This window comes from Cygnus olor, chromosome 11 (genome assembly GCF_009769625.2).
Source record: "Cygnus olor isolate bCygOlo1 chromosome 11, bCygOlo1.pri.v2, whole genome shotgun sequence".
Lineage (NCBI taxonomy): Eukaryota > Metazoa > Chordata > Aves > Anseriformes > Anatidae > Cygnus > Cygnus olor.
The window spans coordinates 4,450,765-4,473,796 of NC_049179.1; the positions used below are offsets into that span (position 1 = coordinate 4,450,765).

General features: G+C 36.0%; 1 protein-coding gene across 4 annotated transcripts in view; it reads right to left on the reverse strand.

The window, feature by feature from the left end:
- The window catches only part of MYO1E (myosin IE), a 92,454-nt gene that overhangs the window by 12,831 nt on the left and 56,591 nt on the right, over positions 1-23,032 (reverse strand). For all 4 annotated transcript variants that reach the window (XM_040569545.1, XM_040569547.1, XM_040569548.1 and 1 more), the window contains 13 exons: positions 21,127-21,323; positions 20,030-20,110; positions 19,569-19,655; positions 18,274-18,360; positions 17,448-17,615; positions 16,636-16,721; positions 15,957-16,038; positions 14,680-14,786; positions 10,836-10,934; positions 7,719-7,863; positions 3,821-3,935; positions 3,146-3,315; positions 2,574-2,719 (listed from right to left, as the gene is read on the reverse strand). In XM_040569545.1, coding sequence (XP_040425479.1) covers positions 2,574-2,719; positions 3,146-3,315; positions 3,821-3,935; positions 7,719-7,863; positions 10,836-10,934; positions 14,680-14,786; positions 15,957-16,038; positions 16,636-16,721; positions 17,448-17,615; positions 18,274-18,360; positions 19,569-19,655; positions 20,030-20,110; positions 21,127-21,323 — 1,570 coding nt within the window. The remainder of the gene's footprint in view (positions 1-2,573; positions 2,720-3,145; positions 3,316-3,820; positions 3,936-7,718; positions 7,864-10,835; positions 10,935-14,679; positions 14,787-15,956; positions 16,039-16,635; positions 16,722-17,447; positions 17,616-18,273; positions 18,361-19,568; positions 19,656-20,029; positions 20,111-21,126; positions 21,324-23,032) is intronic.

The following is a 23,032-nucleotide window of genomic DNA, read 5'->3' on the forward strand; positions in this document are numbered from 1 at the left end:
AAGTCGTACCACTACCCATTTTTCTAAAAGTTTACCCACTATTTCTGTATTCCATAATCTCCTTTCAAACTCTGAAATCTTTCCTGTAGCTTATGAAAGTGTGTATGAAGCCACAAACTTACCTAATTACCTACCCCAGAGTACCTACTTAGTATTTAAAATAGCAGTAAGAAATGTAAGAAAATAAAGTAAAATCATGACCTCCCTTCCTACCATCAAGCAAACTTAAGAGTCTCAGCAGGGTTCTGAAAGAGACATGTAAGAAAAACCCCAGCACTATAGGAAATACTATCCAGCCAGTGGTCCTATTTTAGCTTGCTTGGCAAAGAGCCTGCGTTTGCAACACTGTTAGGATATCCTGCGTCACTGCTTATCAGATGAATTGTAAAACTCAGTTATTTACTGCTATTAAAAACACTAGCAGACTTCTATGAGTATTTGTCATACTCAATTCACAGAACAAATTACAAATTGGGTAATTGTATTTTAAAGGGCAATTCCTTTAGTAATTGTTACGTGGTGTTACTTGATGTAAATACCTGTCAGTGGTGCTTGAATATTCTGCCCTTCTTGTCTGTAATACAGAACAAAGCTAAAATTCAGTCTGGATAAGCTCCTGAAAAGTGTCATTTCAATTATTTTCTTCCAAGGCAGAGGACTGAGATTCACTTCAAAACTGGTCAGAAGTCAATTACCTTACAGGTGTCAAAATTTAAAGTACAGGGAGTTTCCCTTCCTTTTTAGTTGAGAATTAAAATTTTCTTTAAAAATAAACTAAAAACTAGAGTTTTGAAAACACGAGACAATGCAAGCTAGAGAGCTAATGCAATTTTTGTTTTGAGCCTGACCTCTGAAAAACTTGTATTTCTTTCAAAAATACAAAGGAGGCAATATTTGTACTGTGTAAAAGTTTCATTCTCGATTTCTTAATTGAAGACTGTTAAATACTACAAGCTGCAACTCTGGTCACTGACAAGATTATCTCAGATTCTAGTGAAGCAGTAATTTGTGTAGCCTCTGCAACCAGGGTATTGTATTACTAATAAACTGTATCAATACAGAGTTAAAATATTCCTTAAGTATGATCCGTTATGAACTCAGCCCATACTAACATGAAAACAGGAAAAGCTCTCCTGATCTTGTGTTTTCTAGGCAGCTTTGTTCTGGGGGGAATACCTGGATGGCTTGACAGTTTGTAATTCTGACACTACTTTTAGAATATACAAAGAATGGCTTTTCCAAAAAAATAAATTCAATAAGCTAAGTTTAAAACATTATTAGACACAATGTAATATACATATTTCCTCTAAACTATGCACATTTTGTTTTCCTTCAAAACCTTCTGTGGAACTGTTATTTACTTGTGAGAAGAGTGTAACAGCTTTTGCTAACTTGGCAGGCAGCTGTGCTTTTAGCTGACTCAATGCAACTCCGCCTTTGGAATGCTACAGGCCCAATTCAGGTGTCTGGCTGAAATCTGTTTAATATTTGTACAGCACACAGTTGAAACTTGGAACACTAAATAGGCAGGTTCCACTCTTTTAACCTGGATCTATTGTTGCTGCAGCTTTTGTTATAAAGATGTATGCTAAAATAAACCACAAGATTTGAAAATGGTATTGTAAAAGTAGACATTTCCCTAAGCTTGGAAAGATTTAATTTAGTCAAGAAATGCAGAAATGTGAAAACCTACTTTTTTTAGTACTGGATTATGTATGTGGGAAGACTTCTGAATATCTTAATAGGAACAATGTTCTATAAGCATATTATAAAAAAAAAAAACACCTTTGCAGTAGCTGTCAATACATAGTACTCAACTACAGAGTATTCTCTTAAAATATAAAATTTTAATATTTATAGAATTCTTCTTGGTCCATTAGGCTGGATCTGTATTCTTTTGTATTAAATTTAATACTCAGCTGCCAGCTCTGATAAACTGCAATAACAAATGCAAAGGTATTCAAAGACTTTTTTTGTTCATCTTCAAGGGGATGAAGTGATACAGGCAAAAATCTATGGGTCTCATGGGCAGTTTCTTCCTGTTTTTACTTACTCACCTAACCAGGTTTCTCAGCTTTTTGTGGGCACCACCACTGATCTTTCCTGCAAGTTGGGACTGGTTTGATATTCAGTCATCAGAAGTGATGTGAAATCCAACTAGGAATAAAGGTTTTAACAGCTCACCACAGAGAACCACTCTTTAGGAAGCACTGGATATGCACACGGTGTACTTACATATCCAAGATTTACTTCTCGGATACAAGCTTAAGCCAAAACTCACTAAACCTTCTTGAGCACGTTACAGTGCATATATGCTTCACAGAACACATTTTGGGTGACACCAGATAGGTGAGACTTAAACCAAGTGAACCATTTTAACAACTAGTCAGAAAATGTTTATAACATAAACATCTGTTGTTATAACATACTAGGGCTATGAGTGAAAGTAAGTCCAGCTTGGTTTACAACATTCAATTAATACAGCTTATGGAATTCACCCTTCATCAATCAACTTATTTCATTCTGTTTTACACAGATTTCTGTCAGTGGAAAGATGTGTTCAAGATACTGACCTTAGAGAAACAGAAAGAATTCTCTCCACTTCCATTCTTCGCTTTAAGACTTCCTTAACTTGACCCTTTTCTGGACCCTGCTTTATCTTTTCACGCCCAATCAGGTATATGCACTTTGGAGTGAGGACAAGATCTCGCTTCACACTCTGAAACAGAATCATTTGAAAATATATAGTTATACAGAGATCAATGCATTAATGTCATGATGCTGTTCCAAAAATACGTAATGTACTGTGATTTGGGGCAAGGCTATCAGTCTTTGATTTGAATGTGTGCGGGGGAATCTGATGTGATAAATCACAACCTCAGAGTCAGATTGCACTGGACTAAAGTAGCTTTGCTTCCCTTTCTTAATTTAGCTTTCTGCCCAGCAAGTCTCATAAAGCAATTCCCTTTTGCCCTGGAACAAACGGCTTGAAAATCTCAATGTTGAGAGTAAGAGGGGTCAAAGACTATTTTCAAGCTACTATCCTAGAATTTTTTGACACATGGAGTTTGTTAAATGATCGTAGAGACATCAGTATAACTCCCTAGCAGAACTGATCATTAGTGGATCTTGTTCTTAAGCCTACCTTAAACCGCCTATCGTATTTAGTTACGGTGTCTGCAAAATCAATCTTCTCCCGTTTGCCCACAAACTGGCGTAGCTCTGGATGGTCCTCCATGCCTATGTAATCTCCCACAAAATTCCTGTTAATGCTGTTCCGTCTCCTCTCTTTCTTGTTCAGCAACAGATCTGATGCTTAAATACAAAAAATAGACATTGATTAATACTATATACTAAATTTTCTAAATTCACAGTGTGAAGGAGCATTAATGGTTTAAAGCAGAACTTTTGGGGAAGAAGTGATAACCAAATTGCTTCTAATAGGGAAAGAATAGTGAGGCACTGCTACTAATCCTTATGTAAGGATCCATGTGGTTATTAAATCCATTTCTATTGAAATATGCTGATGGCAAGCTTGGCAGTTCTGACAAATCAGGAGCGCTTCTGGAACTACGGAAATTCTCTCCTACTCAGTCTGGCTTTGTTTTGAGACCAAAGTACTGGGTAGTCCAACAAAACCACACATACAGAACAGTCAACCTCATAAGTGGTACCTCAAGGGTCCAACAATTTCCAGTCATTCCTAGTCTGCAAAGCAATCATTTGCTTTACAGAGAGGGAGATGTTTCCTTTATCTCTTGCACCGTATTTTTTGTTCTTGGAATCATGTGAAATAAGTCATCGAAAAGTTAGAACCTACCTTCTTCTCTCATCTGTACATATTTTTTCCTGGCTGCATACTTCCTCCATGCCTTCTGGATGGCCCTGGCATAACCATCATACTTCCTCTCTCTCATCTCTTCTAACAAAAAGAGCTGCACAAAAAGACATTGGGTAGGTCAAACATTTTACAAGATAAGTTTCGGAAAAACACTTTACTTTCAACTTTCCAATGTATTTCAATCCAGATCCAAGCTGGTGCTTCTGCTATGACCAAGGATTCTTGGATCAGAATGGTAAAGTAGGAAGACATGAGAAGCTTTAGTGGTTCTGTGTTTTACCAGCTTACCTATTAACCTTGAAACCCGATTAGGAAGAAAAAGTAATATGGATTCTCCTGAAATACTACTGGTGCAACTTGAAGTTCTCCACTGGGCATCCATCCAGTCTCCCTCTCCAGCCTGACATATTCTTTAAAATTCACATTTCTCCTGTCAATGTTAGAATGTCAATGGGCATCTATGCAATGTGTAACACAATAATGCACCATATTCATATGTAACTTTCTTCCTCATCTAAATTTTACCCTGCTGTTTCCACTGGCTCCACTCTTCCTCAGCAGTGAAGTTGGCTGCAGGACTTATAATTAGAATACGATCTTATATTTCAGTATGCTATGATAAGACTTGTTTCTACAGTGTTGTCAGAAATCAAGAGGACATGCTGATTTATGAAAACTGAAATGGCAGGTGCATCTCATTTCCAGGTCTCACTACAATATATGTAAATTTAATGCATTAGAACAATTTCATAATTATTTAATGAGGATGGCATATTTCACTACAGTCTTTTTACATAATTTATTTTTTCTTGTCTCATCAGAAGCTCAACATTTGGCTAACAATTATAATATTAAATCAGTTCACTAGCTTGGCTCTTGCTAATTACTTTCCTATACTGTGACTTAAATACACATAAGGACTTCTCTCCTAGCTCTCAAAAGCGAGAAAGTTAGTTTAAAAAAAAAACAAAACTACAAAACAAACAAACAAAAAAGGTATATCAAGAAGTGAGCTTGGGCTATGGGATCCTTTATTAAATTTGCTGCTAAATGATGCAAATCTAGGAAAAGCATTGTTCATATTGATCTTAAAGGAAACTTGATCTAATGCAAACCATTTCTGCAAGACCTCACTTGTTTGTGTACAGAGTTATTTATTCAGGTGTTTGATGGAAACGTAAATAATGAAGCCTCATTTCTGCTACTCATAAAACCTTATTTTGCAGTTGGCAAATCTCCATCTACAGAAACTTATTTAAAAAAAAAATCTCTTCACAAACACACAAGCGTTAGATAGGGTTTCAGCACACAGGCATGAAACACACACCTGCTCCTGATGCAAAAACTTCCTAAGCTTCAGCAGGGGCATGATCAAGCCCTTGTCTAATTCAATTTACAGTAATCATTGATCTCTCGTGAACATGTAATTTATTTCTCTAATAATGCTAACTGCGAAATATCAGTGTAAAATAGTCTATCACCTGCTGTTGAAGGTCAGAGTCCCAGTTAAGGAAGTCCACTGAAAACATCAAGTTAACTAATATTTTACTGAACCACATTATAAATTAAAAATATTGCATAATTTTTTTCTTAAAATATGTATTGTAAAGCCTCCCCTCACACTCCCGAACAAATCAAGTACTTTTTCATCCAATTAACTATAACGGTCACTTTCTTTAGTGGTAGAAGAAAATTTTTCATTTACTATGTCAGAAGTAATGACACTAGCCTTAAGTTTAGTCATTTCAGGGATGTTTCTTCAATACTTTAAAAAAAAAAAAAAGCTTTAGAATATTCACCTCACATTCTTTCAACTTAAAATGGAAAAGGCCCCAACTATTTTAGTATTTTTAAAATTAACCTCATGACTTTTCAAAAAAAGACATTCTTAAAAGAAAAATATATAGTAATCAAAAGCACTAATTTAAATTAAAATCGCAATGCAACCCTAAAAGTTTTACTATTTTCAGTCACTCTCGTATCGTCCTATACTGCAGAACTGCCCTTCAATAAAACTCACAGATATGCCTTTAAATGTCACTGAAATATAAACAGGACATATTACACAAATGGGAAGATGCTGCAAAACTGGAAACATTTTTTTTTTCTGGGAAACAAAATAGTAGGATGTGATGTTGGGGTACAGAAGATTAAGGTTTTAGCTACTTCAGAGTAGGCCACACTGGATACATCAATCCTAAGTGACTAGTTGAACCATCTAGCTATTAAATAGAAGTTGGGTACCAGCAAACATTTTCATTCCTTTCTTTGAAGATATGGCTGCTGGAAATCTGCTCTCTTATAAGGGGCATGCATACCAAAGCTTAGGGTCTTTCAGCATTCAGAGAAGTTTATTTCCTTACGATTCATTATATAAAACAGAAAAACAGCTGAAAACTTTAAACTATCCTTTCCTAAAAATAGCGTAACATCAAGAAAATGGCCTTTACACAAACTATTTTGGTTTCTTTATCTCCCAAACTGAGACTGCATTGGGTTTGCAACTTACTACAATGGATGCAAAATAATTTCAGTGAAAACAGGAAAAAACAATTTTCTACAGTGTAAGACAAACTGGAAGATACTGCTTAAATTACTGATTCTGGTCCCTTGTAATTACAAGCAACTAAGTAATCTGTATTACTCTAAAATGCTACTTGACCAGAATGGGTATTTGCCACTGCCCTATCATAAACTTGAGGTCATCAGCAAAAGATTGTAAGTCCCAACTTGTCACAAGAAGAGAGATCAAAGACATCCACTGATGGCCAAGACTATCACACCAACTTTGTAAGACTCACCAAAATCTTAATAAATAAATCATGACCTGTGCTACAGTGGAAGGCAAAGCTCATGCTTCTTTATAATCAGCTGGTTAAGGCTCATTGACTGCAATGATTAAGTGAAAATAATCCTCTGCTAGAAATTCCTGCTCTGTCAACATGCATACAAGTATTCAGATACCCTATACACCCTGAACACTACAATGCTTTATTATATAAACAGATGAGACTATCTTACCCTATTCATGGTAGAAACAATTTTGATTAAGACTTGGACAAGTATTATTTTCCCTCTAAGCTTTTACCATGTGAATGGGCACAGCAGAGTCTACTGCCTGAATTTTTGCTACTATATAGAGCAAAACCAAAAATTTTCTGAAAAGGAAAATGACAGCAACAGAAATATTCTGCTCTTATTTTGATGTGTAACTTAAGGCAAAGCACCAAGAAGTCACCTGCTTCTAATAAATAAGGAACACAGGATGGTGAAGTGTGTACTCTTCTTCCTTGACAAGTTTCCTGAATGATGTATGAGCAATTTAAAAGCCACAGGAAAAAAGCAGTCTTAATATGCCTACCTAATGTTCTTTCTGGATAGGATTTCAAGTTACAGTCATCCTGGGACATTGATTTACTCCATAATATATAACATATCCTTACTATATTTGTTGCTATTCTCTTATTTTCATCAGTAGTTCTTATACTGAGAAAAGGACCTGTTTTCTTGGACTAATGGCCACAGATATCTTCTCAAACCATCGTATTCCTTCATATGACAGATACACTGATGGAACATCATATGTAACCTGACAAAGCATACAAAGCATCCTTATGTGTCCCATCTCTTCCTGATGTATTTAATGCTCCTTGTGTGTCAAATTTATGCAGTGTCCTTATACTGTACCCATCACCGAAGTGACTAGAATCTCTACTGCACCCACAGACTTGAGGCATCTGTGACAGGCCTGCCCAGCCTGACTTATATTCTGATGTTTCTCCCACCCTAGCAGATACTATGTAAAACTTCTGAGTGGGCAGGCCTCTTATTTCAGTTAAAGCTTCATATTTATAGACTCATGTCCTGCCACACTTACAGACTCTGGAGCTTTGATGAAGACTTTGGATTTCCCGAGTTGGTATTGGTCAGGATCCATGTTGACGGACTGAAGCAGATGGAGAACTCCTTGCTTCTCTTCTCCTTTCCAGGAAGGCCAGGTTGCTTTGGTCAGAATGGCGTACCTTAACCACCAAGGAAAATAAGAGGTTAAAACAGCAAAGAACAGCAGCAGAATACCACTGATTCTTAGTATTATTACCCGGGGGGGCATACTGACCACCTTGGTAGGACTTACAGAAGCTCAGAGCATGGGAAGATGCAGAATATTAAGGTGTTCTTTGCTTAGCAAGACAAAACAGCTGCATTGAGAATGGCAAGTGTCCACAAGCCTCCCACTTCCAGATCCTAACTTAACTATTTGGTAACTGCAGTAGTTAATTACAGAAAGTTCTGCTCTGCTCTCCTTAAAGCCAGAACAAGGTTATTTACTAGTAAGGACTTACGGTACAAGTTTAAGTACCTCCATATTCTTAATATGCTAGACTTTTTCCCAAGTATGTGATCAATTTCCCACTCAAGCCTTTGTCGTCCTTATTCTTACAAAGGTCTTTTGTGTTTCTGAGCAAGCGGACAGCTCATGCTCCTAACCCACCTGTTAACAACAGCTGGTCCGCATTTAGCGAGGAGCCAGTGTTGGCCTTACCCTAGAAAGCCTTTGGCTTGGCACCTGCTACAGGAGGGAAGATACTGTGATGTTGGTGCTATCTGGAGGGAACATTGAGGTGAACTGACCATACAAACAGCTAGGAAAGGAGGCAGGGAAGTGCTTTCTGTCTCATAATACTCCCATGCTTATATTAGTAAAACTATTCAATTAATGAAAAAAATGATAGAGTATGGAGTTTAGTTTGTTGTAATTCCCAAATTCATGTTTCTTAGGAAGATTCAGGCAGCTTCTAATAAAATTTCTCAAAATCCCACGAGTTGTTAGAAACTTAATTCAGGAAATGTTCATTTCTCTATCTTGTCACATCTAAATTGTTATCTAGCCAGAAGCAGAAACAGTGTCATGCAATTTAATACCACATAAAAATAACAAACAGTTAAAAAGGAGCATATCACAAAAAACACAATACCTCTAAATAGCATGTACATGAAAAGAAAAGGCTACCATAAATAATTCAGTAAGATTCAAAGGCCCTATACTGCTATCCTGTTGAAGTTAGTTATCAAATACTCAGACACTAGCATGATGTTATAACAAAAGTAGCTCTTATGACATCTTACGGATGTCCATTATACATAATCTGTTTAGAGACAGTATAACTTACTTATCAGTATTATGGGATAGATAGATGCGTAGTAGTAAGGAGGAGTTGTAAGTTAAACTAATTTCCAGCTTATTTAACAGCCTCTTTTGCAGGTTCATCATGTAACTCCAACAATCTAGTTGGATAATGAAGTCTGAATATAAAGGTGCTGAAGTTAATACAGGCAATGAAAGTTGTGCAGCCCCTCACGTAACATAATTAGACACTACATTTCAGCATGTTACAAATTCTTTCCTACATCTAAGCTATATAAAGGAGGGCATAGGGAAAATATGACTGAAGACCTTTTAATGTAAGTAAAGTTCTCAGGTACAGAATAAGAAAAGATTAGAAATTCTCCTTTTTCATAAACTTAGACTAGCTTCACATAATTTACTGTTGTGACAAGTCTAATGGGCAGAAAAAACCACCAACATATTCTGTAACATGCACCAACTGAGCATATCACAATTCTGGAATTTAGTATTTTGTGTGTGTCAATTCTATCATTGTCCACTGCTGTTTGGGAATGAATAGCACCTTCCTCCAATGTACTTCTGCATACTTCTCATTAAACTGGTCATGTTGATATCCGTATATCTAGGTTTTGTGACTTTACGTGTAATTTGGGCTTATGAGGGACTTCAGCACGACTGTGTTCTTAAAATGCTGTGAAACAATTCCATAAAAAAAAAAGACCAAAAATATTATCTCTTACAGATTCACAGTAAGGAGTTAGGTCCTATCTCTGAGTATGGAGTTCAGCTTTCAGATTGGTTATGCTTTGAAACACATAGGCCTTTTCAGTGACATTGGCTTTTTGCATGCAAATGTAAATTTCGTACATAAAAGTCTATTCAGCCCCAAAATCTCTTCTTACATCAAGATGCCAAGTAGCTCCCAATGAAAACAAATGTACAAGCATGCATTTCCTGACCATCCCATGCCTCAGCCCACTTTTACTCACACTGACTCATCGTGTCAGAACAGGTTGTTCTGGATATTAGGAACTGTGAATGGAAAGGTTGCAGGAAAAGGTTTACTCTTAAATTGTTAAATTTTACAAAACTGATTTGAAACAAATGGATGAGTTCCACATAGAATGGTTTCAGCTGCTTGTGAATCTCTGCACATGAAATGAAGTATAGAAATCTATTCACCTTCCAGAAACACCATGTGGCTTTCCTCTGTGCAGACCTCAGGCAGATTTCTAGACACAGCCCTCATAATCAGTTTTTGACAAATGTTAGGCTAGATTTCATACTCATTATTATCTGTTATTCTGTCTCAGCAGTAGCCTTCACATAAGGTTTTATACTCTGAAGCACATTCATGTTTATTATGTCTGGGCTTGAAGATAAAGAAAAAAATAGGATTAAAAATTATTTCATAATGAAAACGGAGTCCATACGTTAAGGTATGAATTTGCACTGAAATGGCTGAATGGCAGGCACGTATTTCTTTGCCTATCCTGTCACTGGCAAAGAGCAGTTGGAGAGCTACCCTCAGATTCCAGAATACACAGCTCCTAACTCTAAGTTCTCTTGACTTCAGTTCTAACTTTCAGCAACCCTTTCAAAAGACTACAAAAAAACTTCAGCAAGTTTACAGGAAAGTGAAAAGACTTTCAAAGACAACAATAGACTATCTTTAAGACACATTTAAATCTCTGCATAGCCTAGATGAAGGTAAATAGGAGAAAGGTAATAAAGGTAAATAGGTCAACAAGGTAAATAGGAGAAAAGAAAAGCGGGACATGAGAAGCACTTAAAAATTGCAACTTCTTTTTTTCCTCATCATGTAAACAAATGTACTGTAATATTTCAAAATTAGTATTATCCTACCTCTGCAAAAACTTCTTGAAAACCCGCCTGTAGGCATAGCCAGCTCTTCGTACTCGAATATTTTCTTTAAGACCTAAGTATTCCACTTGATGTTTTACCCTGTGGACAAAGCAAGATTTAAAATCTATTTTATTTTTAGAAGTAAAGAAGACTACTTGTAAAATTCATGCACATATGAAATAATAAAATTCATATATGAATCTATTTATTCTTGCATATTACCATGCACACTGCATGGCAGAACAACTACTCAGGGCAGGTAGACTACATTACTGAAATATATGCAGCAAATTTACCGTAGCATTCCCTATTGTAGCCTAACTACCTACCTCCTAATTCATGTATAAATTTCTTCACTAATATTACCCATAAAAAGCCAAATAACTACCTACACAATTACATAGCTGATATCCAAGGCAGTGGGAAATTGCATTCTTTTATTGTAGTTTTCACCTATGTTTTATATAGCTCAAACATTGACAGTTGCACACAGCTCATTTTTGGCTGTTCTGGAGAAGAACCACATCTGAGGAGAGGAGAAAGGCCCAAATTCCAAACTTCCAGAACACAAAGAATCAGAAATAGGATACCTTGGGCAGTACATTCATGAAAAGCTAGCACTGTTCTTGACTTTACCATATTGCAAAGGGAGGATCTGAGGATAGGCACAAGACTTGCAGAAGTGTGCCTGGTAAGCTTGCTCATGGCATACTTTAATTCTAAACAAAAACTGAGCTGGTACTAATCCAGCTGAAAGTGTTAATGGCTGTGGGGTGATTCTCCTGTACACACAAACTGAAACATCGTTATCCCAACACCATTACAGTTCCCTCATGCAAAATTCTTTCAGGTTCTAAACAAGGAACAAGTATTTCCCCATAAATCTTTTGGCACCTTTTCCTGTCTTTGGAGCTGTGGAACATATTTTAAGTTCTTTCTTACATATCCTGCTAGTCTGCTTTTTAATGCTTGGAGATTTGATTTGATTTGAAGAATTTCAGTTAACTTTGCTAACAATGTATGATTTGTGCTGTTTTCCTTTGTATTTCCTTACTTTTCTCATCTAAGTCATGTGGTTGAAAGAAGCAATGTCAGCTTTTAATTCTGAAATGTGGTGTTCAGGGGTTCTGTTGCTGTTTTTTTTATAGGGCAAATTATGCAAGCTTTAGCTTTCAGTCAGAGGTAAGCTAAGATTTTAGTCCTGTAAGTTTAATAAACAGTATATAAAAATTCTTCACATATTTAAAAAAAAAAAGTGAGTCTGTAAGGAACCATTTAATTTTAACCCTTTTTAAAGTACCATTTCTCCGATTTTACAAATCAAGATATTTCAAATCTTGAAAACCCTCTAGGTTAATTTGGTGTTATTTCTTTAGGTATTTTGAAATGCTAAATTTCAATATAAATTTCATCACTTGTTGATTTTTTTTTTTTTTGGTAGAGACATTCTTTTCACATGACTCAGTATAAGGGGAAAAAAATTGAAATCTCATGCTACAAATGACAAAAGCCCTGTGGTTATTTCTTTTTAGAGGTATTTTGTTAAAGACAGACGCCGCTCTTTTATCTTATAATAAAAAATACTGCACATCTTAAATTTGCTGTGTTCAAGGAATAAAGTATGTTTTGTACTTACTCTAAAAATTCTGGTACAGTAACAGTAGAAAATTGATAGACAAAAATACGTTTTCCTGTTTATAGCTTTTCCCTCCTGTTCACATCTGGAATAATGCACTGCAGCAACAGTATTACTCCCTTTTTCTTACTGTCCTGCCAGTATTAGTGTCCAGCAACAGAGAATTTGAGACATTTTTCTGTTTTTCTTTTTCTTTCTGAGAAAAGGCACACTGAAAACCTCCCTCCAGGCATCAACCTCAAGCAGGTCAGGGTCTGGGAATTCAGCTAATGCAGCAATTTTGAATACACATCCAAGTGGCTGTGCCAGGATCTGAACAAAAACACATTTCAAGGAACACCCCAATTTTTTGAATAACTAAGGTATTATACAAGGTTTAGGTATTATACAAGGTCTATCTTAAAGTACAAAATAATCTGAAATTATTCAACAGCTGTAGAAGGCTGAAGTGACATGGGTTGTATGAGCATTAAGATGGGCTTTTGTGAAGTTTCTCCTTACTTGATAACACTTCCACTGTCTAGTAACATGCTACTAATAGGCAGATTAAATATACTATTCCCATCATATTTTTAAGTATGGCAGCATGTGTATGATACAAGACTAAATGATCACATAAGAAAACCAAAAACACTACTGCAACATTCAGAAAAATAACACATACTCAGTTGTGTTTTTGTTTCCCTCAACAGAACTTTCTCATGGTAAAATCATGAAACAACAAAATTAAACAAGCTGAAGTTTGAGTTGATATATGCATATAATTACATTTATTTTTCCTGGAAATTTCACTAAATGTTACAGCATATGTATACAATATGATGTCAGAATAGATGAGAAATGGCTTGAAAAGGGAAAGAATGTTAGTATTTGTAAACAGGGATGAAGGATTATTATCCTAAGAACTAATTCTATTTGTAGTTGAGTTTGATACTATACAGTCATTTGTATTTCATTTATCTTAGCGTCACCAGTTGCTGCATTTGTTAAATACCATCCCTGTTGGGAGGGGGGAGAAATCTTACCCACTTTTATTCCGAAATGGGCTTCCTGAAAGCTGGCCCTTTATCAGGATTAGTTTTTTTTTGTTTTGTTTTGTTTCGTTTCATTGGTTTCCTAGCAACACTTCCCACAATAATAGGCCTGTTTTCCAATATGTAAATGATTGATTTTAAAAGTGCCCCCAATTCATATTTTTTGCTTTGCTACAACTTTTAGACATACTTTTGCTAGAATAACTTTCCTCCTTCGGTCCCAGTGTGGGTGAGAAATTAAGTGCTGCATAGTAGGATTTTAAAAGGTGGGAAAAGCTAGAGAAAGAGGGTCTACGTTTACTGCCAAGACCTAAATGACACTTTCAAGGGGCAGTCATGATTGTGGCTTCTGTAAGTGCTCTACATCTGCATGTAATTGTGCTAGTCTGTGTGCCAAATGGCAGGAAGTGAATTCTGGCAATGCTGTTGATGTGGTCAAGAATATTCTTTATCGGACTTCACAAATCGTTTCACTGTGACAAAAATAACTAATTGCTATTATCAGCACTTCTACCAATACCAAAAGTACTTGGTATATAATTAAAAATGTTAAATACTGTATCTGACCTCAGTGCAAGAAAGAAATGTATCTTTTTTTTAGATACTATGAAGATGTTAAAAAATACCACATGGTTAAAGGTGACTTAAAACAGATGCAATAAACCAAATTAATGATTTAGGCAACTATTTAACGTCTGTATGAATGATATTCTAGTTATTTCTCTTTAAAGAGCTGGCTAATGAAACTTAAATGTTGGAAATTAAAAAAAAGAAACCTATATTCTTTGCTATAGACACTTTTTTCTGTTTTTCTTTTTTGTTTGATACATGACAGCAAATACAGATGTCGTTGGCTTTCAGATATCTAATAGAAGCTGTTTTCAAAGCATCGAGCAAAAGTTAGAATTGATGTATAATGCATTTGGTGTGCAAATTCCATATGGAAAACAAAGTCTTTAATATACTTATAGTTTTACTGCTACATATTCTGCAAATTTTGATCATCTGTAACTGATATGAAAAAAAAACTAAGAACTGCTTCTACTAACTGCTTATTTAGATCATGTGCCCAATTTATTGTCTGTAGGTTATACGATTAAAAATTATGATTTTTTGGTGGCTGTTTTTTTGGCTCAATGCTGGTTCTCATTGCACCCTCTGCTTATTCACATACCTGCTCTCCTCCCAGTCTCGAGGTTTCTTTGTCTCATTTGGTTTGATGCAGCGAATGTAATGGGGTGTACACTTCATCAGGGTGCCAACGAGATCATTTGCTTGTTTCTGTAAAATCAAGGAAAAAATAATAGGATCTGACATAAAGAGAGTAAATCCTCTGAGAGAGTTCTAAAAATATCAACCATCTACTGATGATCCAGTTGGGTTTGGTTCTTTTCTCCAGAACTCTCTTGGGATAATATATAGCAGTAGCAGACCTGCACTTTTAGCCTGGAAACAATGTACAGAAAAAGTCATGTATTTGCGTGTATGTGTAAGGTAAGAGGGAGAAAGTAAAAACAAAACAAAACAAAACAAAAAACACCTGTTAATACTAAAAACATCCAAAATTAAGGAAAGGATGCTATTATTTTTATATTACTGGAAATTTTTCTGCTCTTTGTTCCTGTGTTTTTGCAAATCACTTTTGCTCTATCAAATAATTCTATTCTTACTATTTAAAACTTACCCACGTTGGTCTCTATGAATATGTATGTAAAAGATGTATAAACACATCCACTAAGAAACTCAACACCTTCCACAAGTCTCTCACCTCAGGAAAACATTTTCAGTAAACAGAAGGCACTATTATCTCCAACCATGTAATATATTTGAACTACTATATAAAAACAGGGAGTGGGGAATGCATGTCATGGGGAATGTGTTAGGTGAGCTTAACCATCAGAGTAAAATATACGGAAAGACACTGAAAAAATATTAATTTCCAAAGTCTTTAAGTACATCATCTAAGCATATATTTTACAACCAGTCTCAAAAAAAAAAAAAGACGCTTGCCTTCTAACACTTGTTGCTTTATTCAGCCCACACTATGGTCAATAGATAGACTTCTGTTAACTTCAGTGGGTGTAGGGTCAGGCCCTGCTGCATTTCTGCACTATAAAGAGACTAGTTATCTGTAGTTATTTGTAGGATATCAAGTGGCTGAGTGAAGGGGCTCATTCATTATGCACATGCAAGTAGTATTATCACTACCATAAATTGCTCATTTGGAAAATTCACTGCTGTAGAATGCAGATGAACAAAAGGTTTAACGAACAGTGATGCTGGGCAAAACATGATTCTAACAGCTGAAACAACGCATTGCTTTGCAGTCAGAACACTCCACTGTCTATCTTTTAAAAATATCTGGATAATAAAAACAAGCAAAGACTACTATTTTTTTTTTTTTTTTAACTTGCACAAACACACACTAATATAACAAAAATTTAGTCATACTTTGATTTTACTGCCTGCAGTGGTAGGGCGACCCTTCTTGTCCACTTGAAGATTTTCAGGAAACAGAGCCTTTATAAAAGGCCTAGAAAAGAATAAACAAAATAGCATTGGTATAGAAAGACAATTAAATGCTGGAATGTCAAGAAATACGCTGTTAAAGTTGATAGTTGAGTAGAATATAAGGAGCTATTTATGTTAACCCAGAGTTGTATCGAATCTATTTTAAGATTACTATTTTCCAAGAGCTTCATTCGTCATAGAGATCCCTCAGTATTTTAGCGAGCCTTGTAAGGACATGTGATAACAGATTTCAAAACTCAAAGCAAAAAGCACTTCCTAAAAAGCCTCAGTTAGTTAAAATAAATAACAAAAAAATGTTTATGTTAAAACAGTTCCTGTTCTGAGATAATGCCAAATCAGTGACGGCCTGCTTTGAGGCCAAAAAAATGTTTATCAATATACTACCTAATTCTAACACTTTGGTACCTTACATAATTACTGAGATTTGCAGAAAATGAAGACTGAGTACAATGCAAGTGATGCTGTTTTTCTGTGATGGTTTATTTCCATTTTTATGCAAATCAGTTGACATGTTGTGAAGTAGTAGAGAAGTCAGGCCTTCTGCATCCATCTGAACTAGCACATTATTCCTAGCTTTAAGCAAGTTTTGCTTACGTACAAATCACTGCTCTGCATGAGTTCAATCAAGTCCATGAAAAGAACATCCCGATTTCTCTCGCAGAATCCATCCATATCATAAGATACCTGGGCCAAGGTGGAAATTGATTGTTTGTGGTAAGTTGAGAACCCAATAATTACAGAAAATTTATATCCTGTCCTCATCAGTAGCTGATCTGAACTTTGTGGTTAGTCTGGTATTACTTAAAGGCAGTATAGTGATTAAAAAATCCTTGCATATAGTAGTTAACTCTTTCACAACAAAGGAATTCAATCCATATACTTAAACTCAAAGAAAAAAATGGAACTAGTGAGTAGAATAAAATGCATGTGATTTCAATACTTTATAGAATAAAAATATTTAGCACAATAAGGGTTTACTGTTATTGAATATAACAGCAGGAAATCATGAATAGTCTGAGAAATATGCCCAAGTAACTGCATATAGGATCTGTATATATTTCTAATTTGACTAGTACATTAAGGATCATTTTTATGCCTGAATGCTTTAAACCTACTGCTATTATAACCGACAATGAAGATTGAGGTATTTATTACATTTAATACTAGGTTTTGTTTAGTACAGTTGACAGCAGCAAGGCCCAGACATCTATCCTAAGTAAGGGACCTATGTCAGGGCATGTGTGTTTTAAGTTCCATACGTTGTGAAAGGATGGCACTGTCTCCTGCGATAATCTGCCTATTTAAAATCAGAATAGCCCTCTAGAGGTAATACTTCCCCCTTCCCTTCATGACTGTTCTTTTTTCTTATAAATGCATTATGCAGAATTCAGTGATGATTTTCCATACTACCTTTCCAGCATAATGATGAATGATAAATCCTTGGTTCCAGCTGTTGAAATGTTCATGAGTCCCAATCTGCATCTGGAGTTTTTGTAGCAGTGTTTGGTCAGCTCCTTCTCCCACTGCATGCATTGTGGCACATACGTCATCTAAAATGCTCATAATTCCAGGGGGATTCTAATGCATGTGAGGAAAACAACAAAGTGAGGAAAAAAAAAAAAAAAAGCTCAATGCCTACCCCCAAAAGAAAATTCTTTAGTACAAAAACACAAGAGCAAAGTCACAGCAGGAAGAAATCTCCATCAATCTATACAGTTCATAGTAGAGGTTAATTTGTACACTAGCATGCAAACAGTTTAACGAGAGATACAAGTCCACGTAATGCTAGTGACAGAGTGGGAAATTATGCCTGTTAATTAAGAACTTTTTAGAAAACTTTGCAAAGTAATCTTCTTTCTCGTTCCACCAAAAAATACCTATGTATATTACCAAAAATTACCTAATGTATACAGGAGCATATGTCATGAAATTGATGACAAATTTAGGTGGATAAAGTTGTAATTTCCAACCAGTGAATTTTTCAATCACGTTTATCAAACATGCTATCTTATGGTTCTCTTTTTGGCCAATATTTTAAATAACTTATCTTACAGCTCTTGTAAGATCTTATAAGATACCTTATGTAAGATTTACATATAGGCTTAGTATGACTCAGTTACTGAACAACAGTATTTGCATTTTTCTCATGAATGTTCTTGACAGCAAAGCAGTTGTCCAAATATTTTAGAGAAAATTCTTTTTCTGTTTTTTCCATCTGTTTATGCCAATTACTTACCACTTTGTTCTCTATGAGGTCACACACTATTTTGTTGTTAAAATAATCTATTGGAGTCCATCTGATTCCTTCTTGCACATATTCTTCCTGTTAAGTAAGAGGAAAAATGCAAATATTTCACGCACCATGGCTCTAGCGGCAGATCTACAATATACTACATATATACTCTATTTACGTTTAGAAAAACCTGTCAACTCTGTTTCTGGATAAAGAAGAGGAATGACCCATATGATGATTAAATCCAGCTCTCTACTGCCTAAGAGCTGAATTGGGATCCTCCTCTGTGCTCCCCACGCATTCTTTTGTCTGTCATAGCCATTGAGCAGTCACTAAGACAAGCAGGAATATTTTGTCAGTGCATTTATTGTCAAAGTCCTTTGCAAATAGCAACAACATGAGCTTTATGTTACCTTGACAATGCAATTAAGCATCCATGTTCTAAAGTATTTTACAAAATAAGTTTGTGACAGGCATATCAAGGATCAGGTCCTCAAAATAACACATTCAGAAATAGACATAAAATGGAGACAACTCTACTTTTTATTTCTGTATACAATTACTATGACCATAAGGATAGAGACTGGAAAAAAAAACATACTGAAATTTGATTAAATTGATTTGCTTGGTTGCATACATATGAATCTAGCTAGACACTTAGAAGGTTATTTGTGTGCTCAACTGCATTGATCAGTTACTTTTATACAAAGGCAATTGTGTATGTGCATTCTCGAAAACACTGTCCTAAAGTCGGTGCCAGGCCTGAGCTCATACTGTACGCAATTACTGTCTCAGCTGCATTATGTCTGCCCTCCCATGCAGAAGCTCCCATTCACATAAAGAGAGGTTTTTCAGTGAGATTGTGAGCAGAGAAATGCAAATACACTCAGAAGTATTTGTGCATTTGCCACAGGGATCTATTTTGTATACATGAAAAAAAAGAAACGGAGAGGGGAATGGGTGTGGAGGAAACTAAGAAAAGTATTCCCATTTTACTCTGTCACGTCCAATGAAAGCGCAGGGATGGAATAGAACTGCAGTTTTCCATTCCTTTCAGTGAGTCAGAGCACACAGCAAGTCTAGGCAGTCATATGACTACATTAGTACACAGTATGACAGACTCGCTTGGTTTACATTTTTAGGGTTAGCCAACAGCCAAGATTTTGTTTTGGTTTGTTTTTTTGTTTCTTGCTTAACAAGGCAAATTTTATTGTTAACAGATGATGAAACCTTACTTTTTCTACCAACTGAGAAAAATGATAGCTCATTCTATGAAGTCAAAAATAATGTCTGGTTACCTGTTCTGCTTTCAGTGTCAGTTCAATAAAAATCTGCTGCAGTTTTTCATTAACGAAGTTGATACAGAACTGCTCAAAGCCATTTTTCTACAGAAAAAGAAACAAAATTATTCTCATGCAGTAATTCTTAGTTCTTATGTTGGCAATAGTAGGAGAAGCTTCATAGAAATATTGTCAATGATGGATAGGTTTCTGATTTTATAGGCGTTGTGTGTAATCTCAGATCTTTGTTTTAGGATCAATGACCCTTCAAAGTTCAAAGTTTCTTAGAGCTTTCTTCAATATTTTGTGTTTACTAAGTGAGACATTAGCAGCAAGAACTTAATGTCCAAGAAGCTGTCTTGTTTTGGCTTCTATTCTGCCCCAAAACTTTTTTTTTCCCTGTTAGATTTTTTCCCTTCTAAGTAACAAAAAACTGTCAGGTCAGATCAGCTCAAATGCTGAATGTTGCATCGTCTCACCTGGAATATTTCAAAGCCGTAAATATCGAGGACACCAATATTATACTCTTCATGGTCCTTCTCCATAGCCTTATTAATGGACTAATAAAACAAACACAAAACATAAAACAAAGTGAAGCTTAAAATATTTAAATGGTATATTCATAAACCTTTATATAAATACAGTGTTTCTTCAGAAATAACATATCGGAATGGAATACATATGTATTTAATAGGGTACTTTTTAATGAAGTGTTATTAATATCTAAGAAATGAACATTATACTACCCTTTTTTCCAAGTCAGTGAGCCTTTGGATTTTCTGTTTGTAAAAATCTTTCTCCTTTGGAGTAACTGGCTGAGTGCAGTTGAAGAAAAAAGAGTGAACAAAAAAACAGACCAGCTTTAAGTCTGATATTTGATGCATTTTGCAGATAGTAACATGATTTTTTTCACCAATTTCTGTAGTCCCCTATTTCATATAGCAGGAATTTCAGAACTGTCATGAACAGGAAGGCTTCTGAGATACTAGCAGTGCCAACACAGAGCAGATGAGCAGACATCATTTAATCTAGCTAACATCTGTGGCCAAAGGTAAGGTTTATCCCCTGCCAATTCAGCCTACAGTGTCATCCTGAACAGAAAGCACTGCAGCATGGAGAGTGGAGTTTGAGCATTTGCTCAAATGCCACAGTATCAGGATGCTGAAGGAGATTCTCTGCAGGAGAATGGGGTAAGAGAACAAGGGACAAGTAACATTTTATTTATTCTGCTCATTTGAAAATGCTCAATTCTGTAGGAGAAAAATAAGACTGATTTCAGAGAAGTATGGATGGTGACAGGAAGGAGATGTCAGAACATCATACAGGTCAGTTGTGGCAAGAGACTGAACAAATACAGCGCTGAAAGCACAGCCCATTTGCTTCAAAGGAAGTGTAGCATTTGTAATATAATCAGTGCCTTGTATGTGGTCGTGTTCCCACCGTACTACTCAGTGCTGCTGCTAAGGCTTAGGCAAAGGAACACATACTGGGTGCAAAAAAGATGGAAAAGAAAAGCTGTGCAAGGAACATTCCCACTGTATCAATACTTCAATAGAATCAAGCAAATACAACTTACATCCACCAAGTAATCAAAAACACGGGCATGAAGGGCCTTGGCCAGTGCATCCCTGGTGTAGCAAGCTTGCTCCACGTTTAGTGTTACATTAATGGACTCAGATTTGCCTCCCCACTTGCTGTCCATCTGTCTGCTGGTCAGTTTTTCCTTTAGGCGGTCCTGGTTAATTCCCAGGAGGAAAGCAGGGAAAGCCAAAACTGTAAGAAAAATCAAGGTTGCTAGATTATGACTTATACACTGAAACAGTGCAGAATAAAAGAAAAAAAAGTAGCTGTATCACTAGTAACAAACAGCAGTAATAAACCTCATGGGGCATGCAGCTTTAAAAAAAATAGGTATTTATGTCTTAAAAATTCCTCTAAGCTCCCCAAGGAAATTTTCAGGTCCTTGCGTACATGGATTTTAATTAACATAAACCACCTCAAAGTAAAATAGTCATCTATTTCTGTACCTTCAGTCCCTCAAACATGTAAGCTGTCTTAAGCCATAGTTTTGAACTATGTGGTTGATGGAATGGCTGGAGGAGATGGAAAGAAAACACGAAGCTCACACATTAAGTAAAATTGAAGCAATTGAAAAAAAAATTGTAAATACATGAAACGTATAAAATATAATAAGGAAAGAGTACTATTGCTTCCTAAAATCCCTTCCCTTTCTTCCTCTAAGAATATTGCAAGTCTTAAATTCCCTTCCATTTATTTGTTTTTTAAACCCTTATTCTGAAACTACAGGGAAAATTCTGGTTCCCCTTGTATAAAAGCAGAGCAGAAAAATACACAGCTGTGCAATAAGCAGCCACAAGTCCAGTATTTGCATTTTAGCACATGGTGCAGATGTTAGCTGCAGGTGTCACACACCTTAAGGAATGGGAAAAGAGAAATTGCTTAAAAGCATATGGAAATAGCTCCCAAGGGTAGGTCTCTTGGAGTTACTGTTGTACTTCCACTAAACCACATAATCCTCTAACAATGTTTCATCCATGTTCCATTGCTTTCAGATCTGCTCCACTGGTGTGAGGAGGATGTAAAATAATCACTAGGACAGCGGCCACTTGAGCTTTACACATCTGTAATATGACAGCATGATCTGGCTTCTTTAAACCCTTTACTACATTAATCCAAAAGTATTTTTAGAACTGTCAGTAACTGCCAGCTTTCAGAATCAGAAAACTGTTTAAATTTACCCAAGGGTACTAGTAACCAAGGAACTATCCAAAGTTGAGTCTATAGCAGCATCTCTGATAACTCACTGAGAACATGAAAAGGTTAAACATCATATATTTTAAAAGGCAAGAGACTGTAGGGAAGTACAGACCAAATATGCTCACATATACTGTAAAGATTCCGGAATAAATATTTAGCCAATATTACTGTAAGGATTTATGAGGAAAGTATAATGATAAGAGCCACATCAAAAACTCCTCCTTCACTGTGCTGACGATTTACTGTAAAGGAAGCAGAACCAAACACAATATAACTCTACACTCTTAACGCAGAATCATAGAATGGTTTGGGTTGGAAGGGACCTTAAAGATCATCTAGTTCCAACTCTCTGCCTCAGGAAGGTACACCTCCCCTAGATCAGGTTTCTCAAAGCCCCATCCAGCCTGGCCTTGAGCACTTGCAGGGATGGGGCATCCACAGTTCTCTGGGGAACTTGTTCCAGTGCCTCACCACCCTCTGATATAAAATAGCAGCAAGAGCTGAAGGATGCCCGGTCAGTACATTACAAATAAGGAAATATTTCCAGGGTAGATGTATCTGATAACAAAGCACGGAATGAGAAATTTGAGACAAGGAAGATAACATTTGTAGTATGTAAATTCTGACCTTCAATGCATTTTCAAGGCTGCTCTGTTGGATGTGTGTACGTATGCCCAAGCACTAACTGTGTACCTGAGACTAGA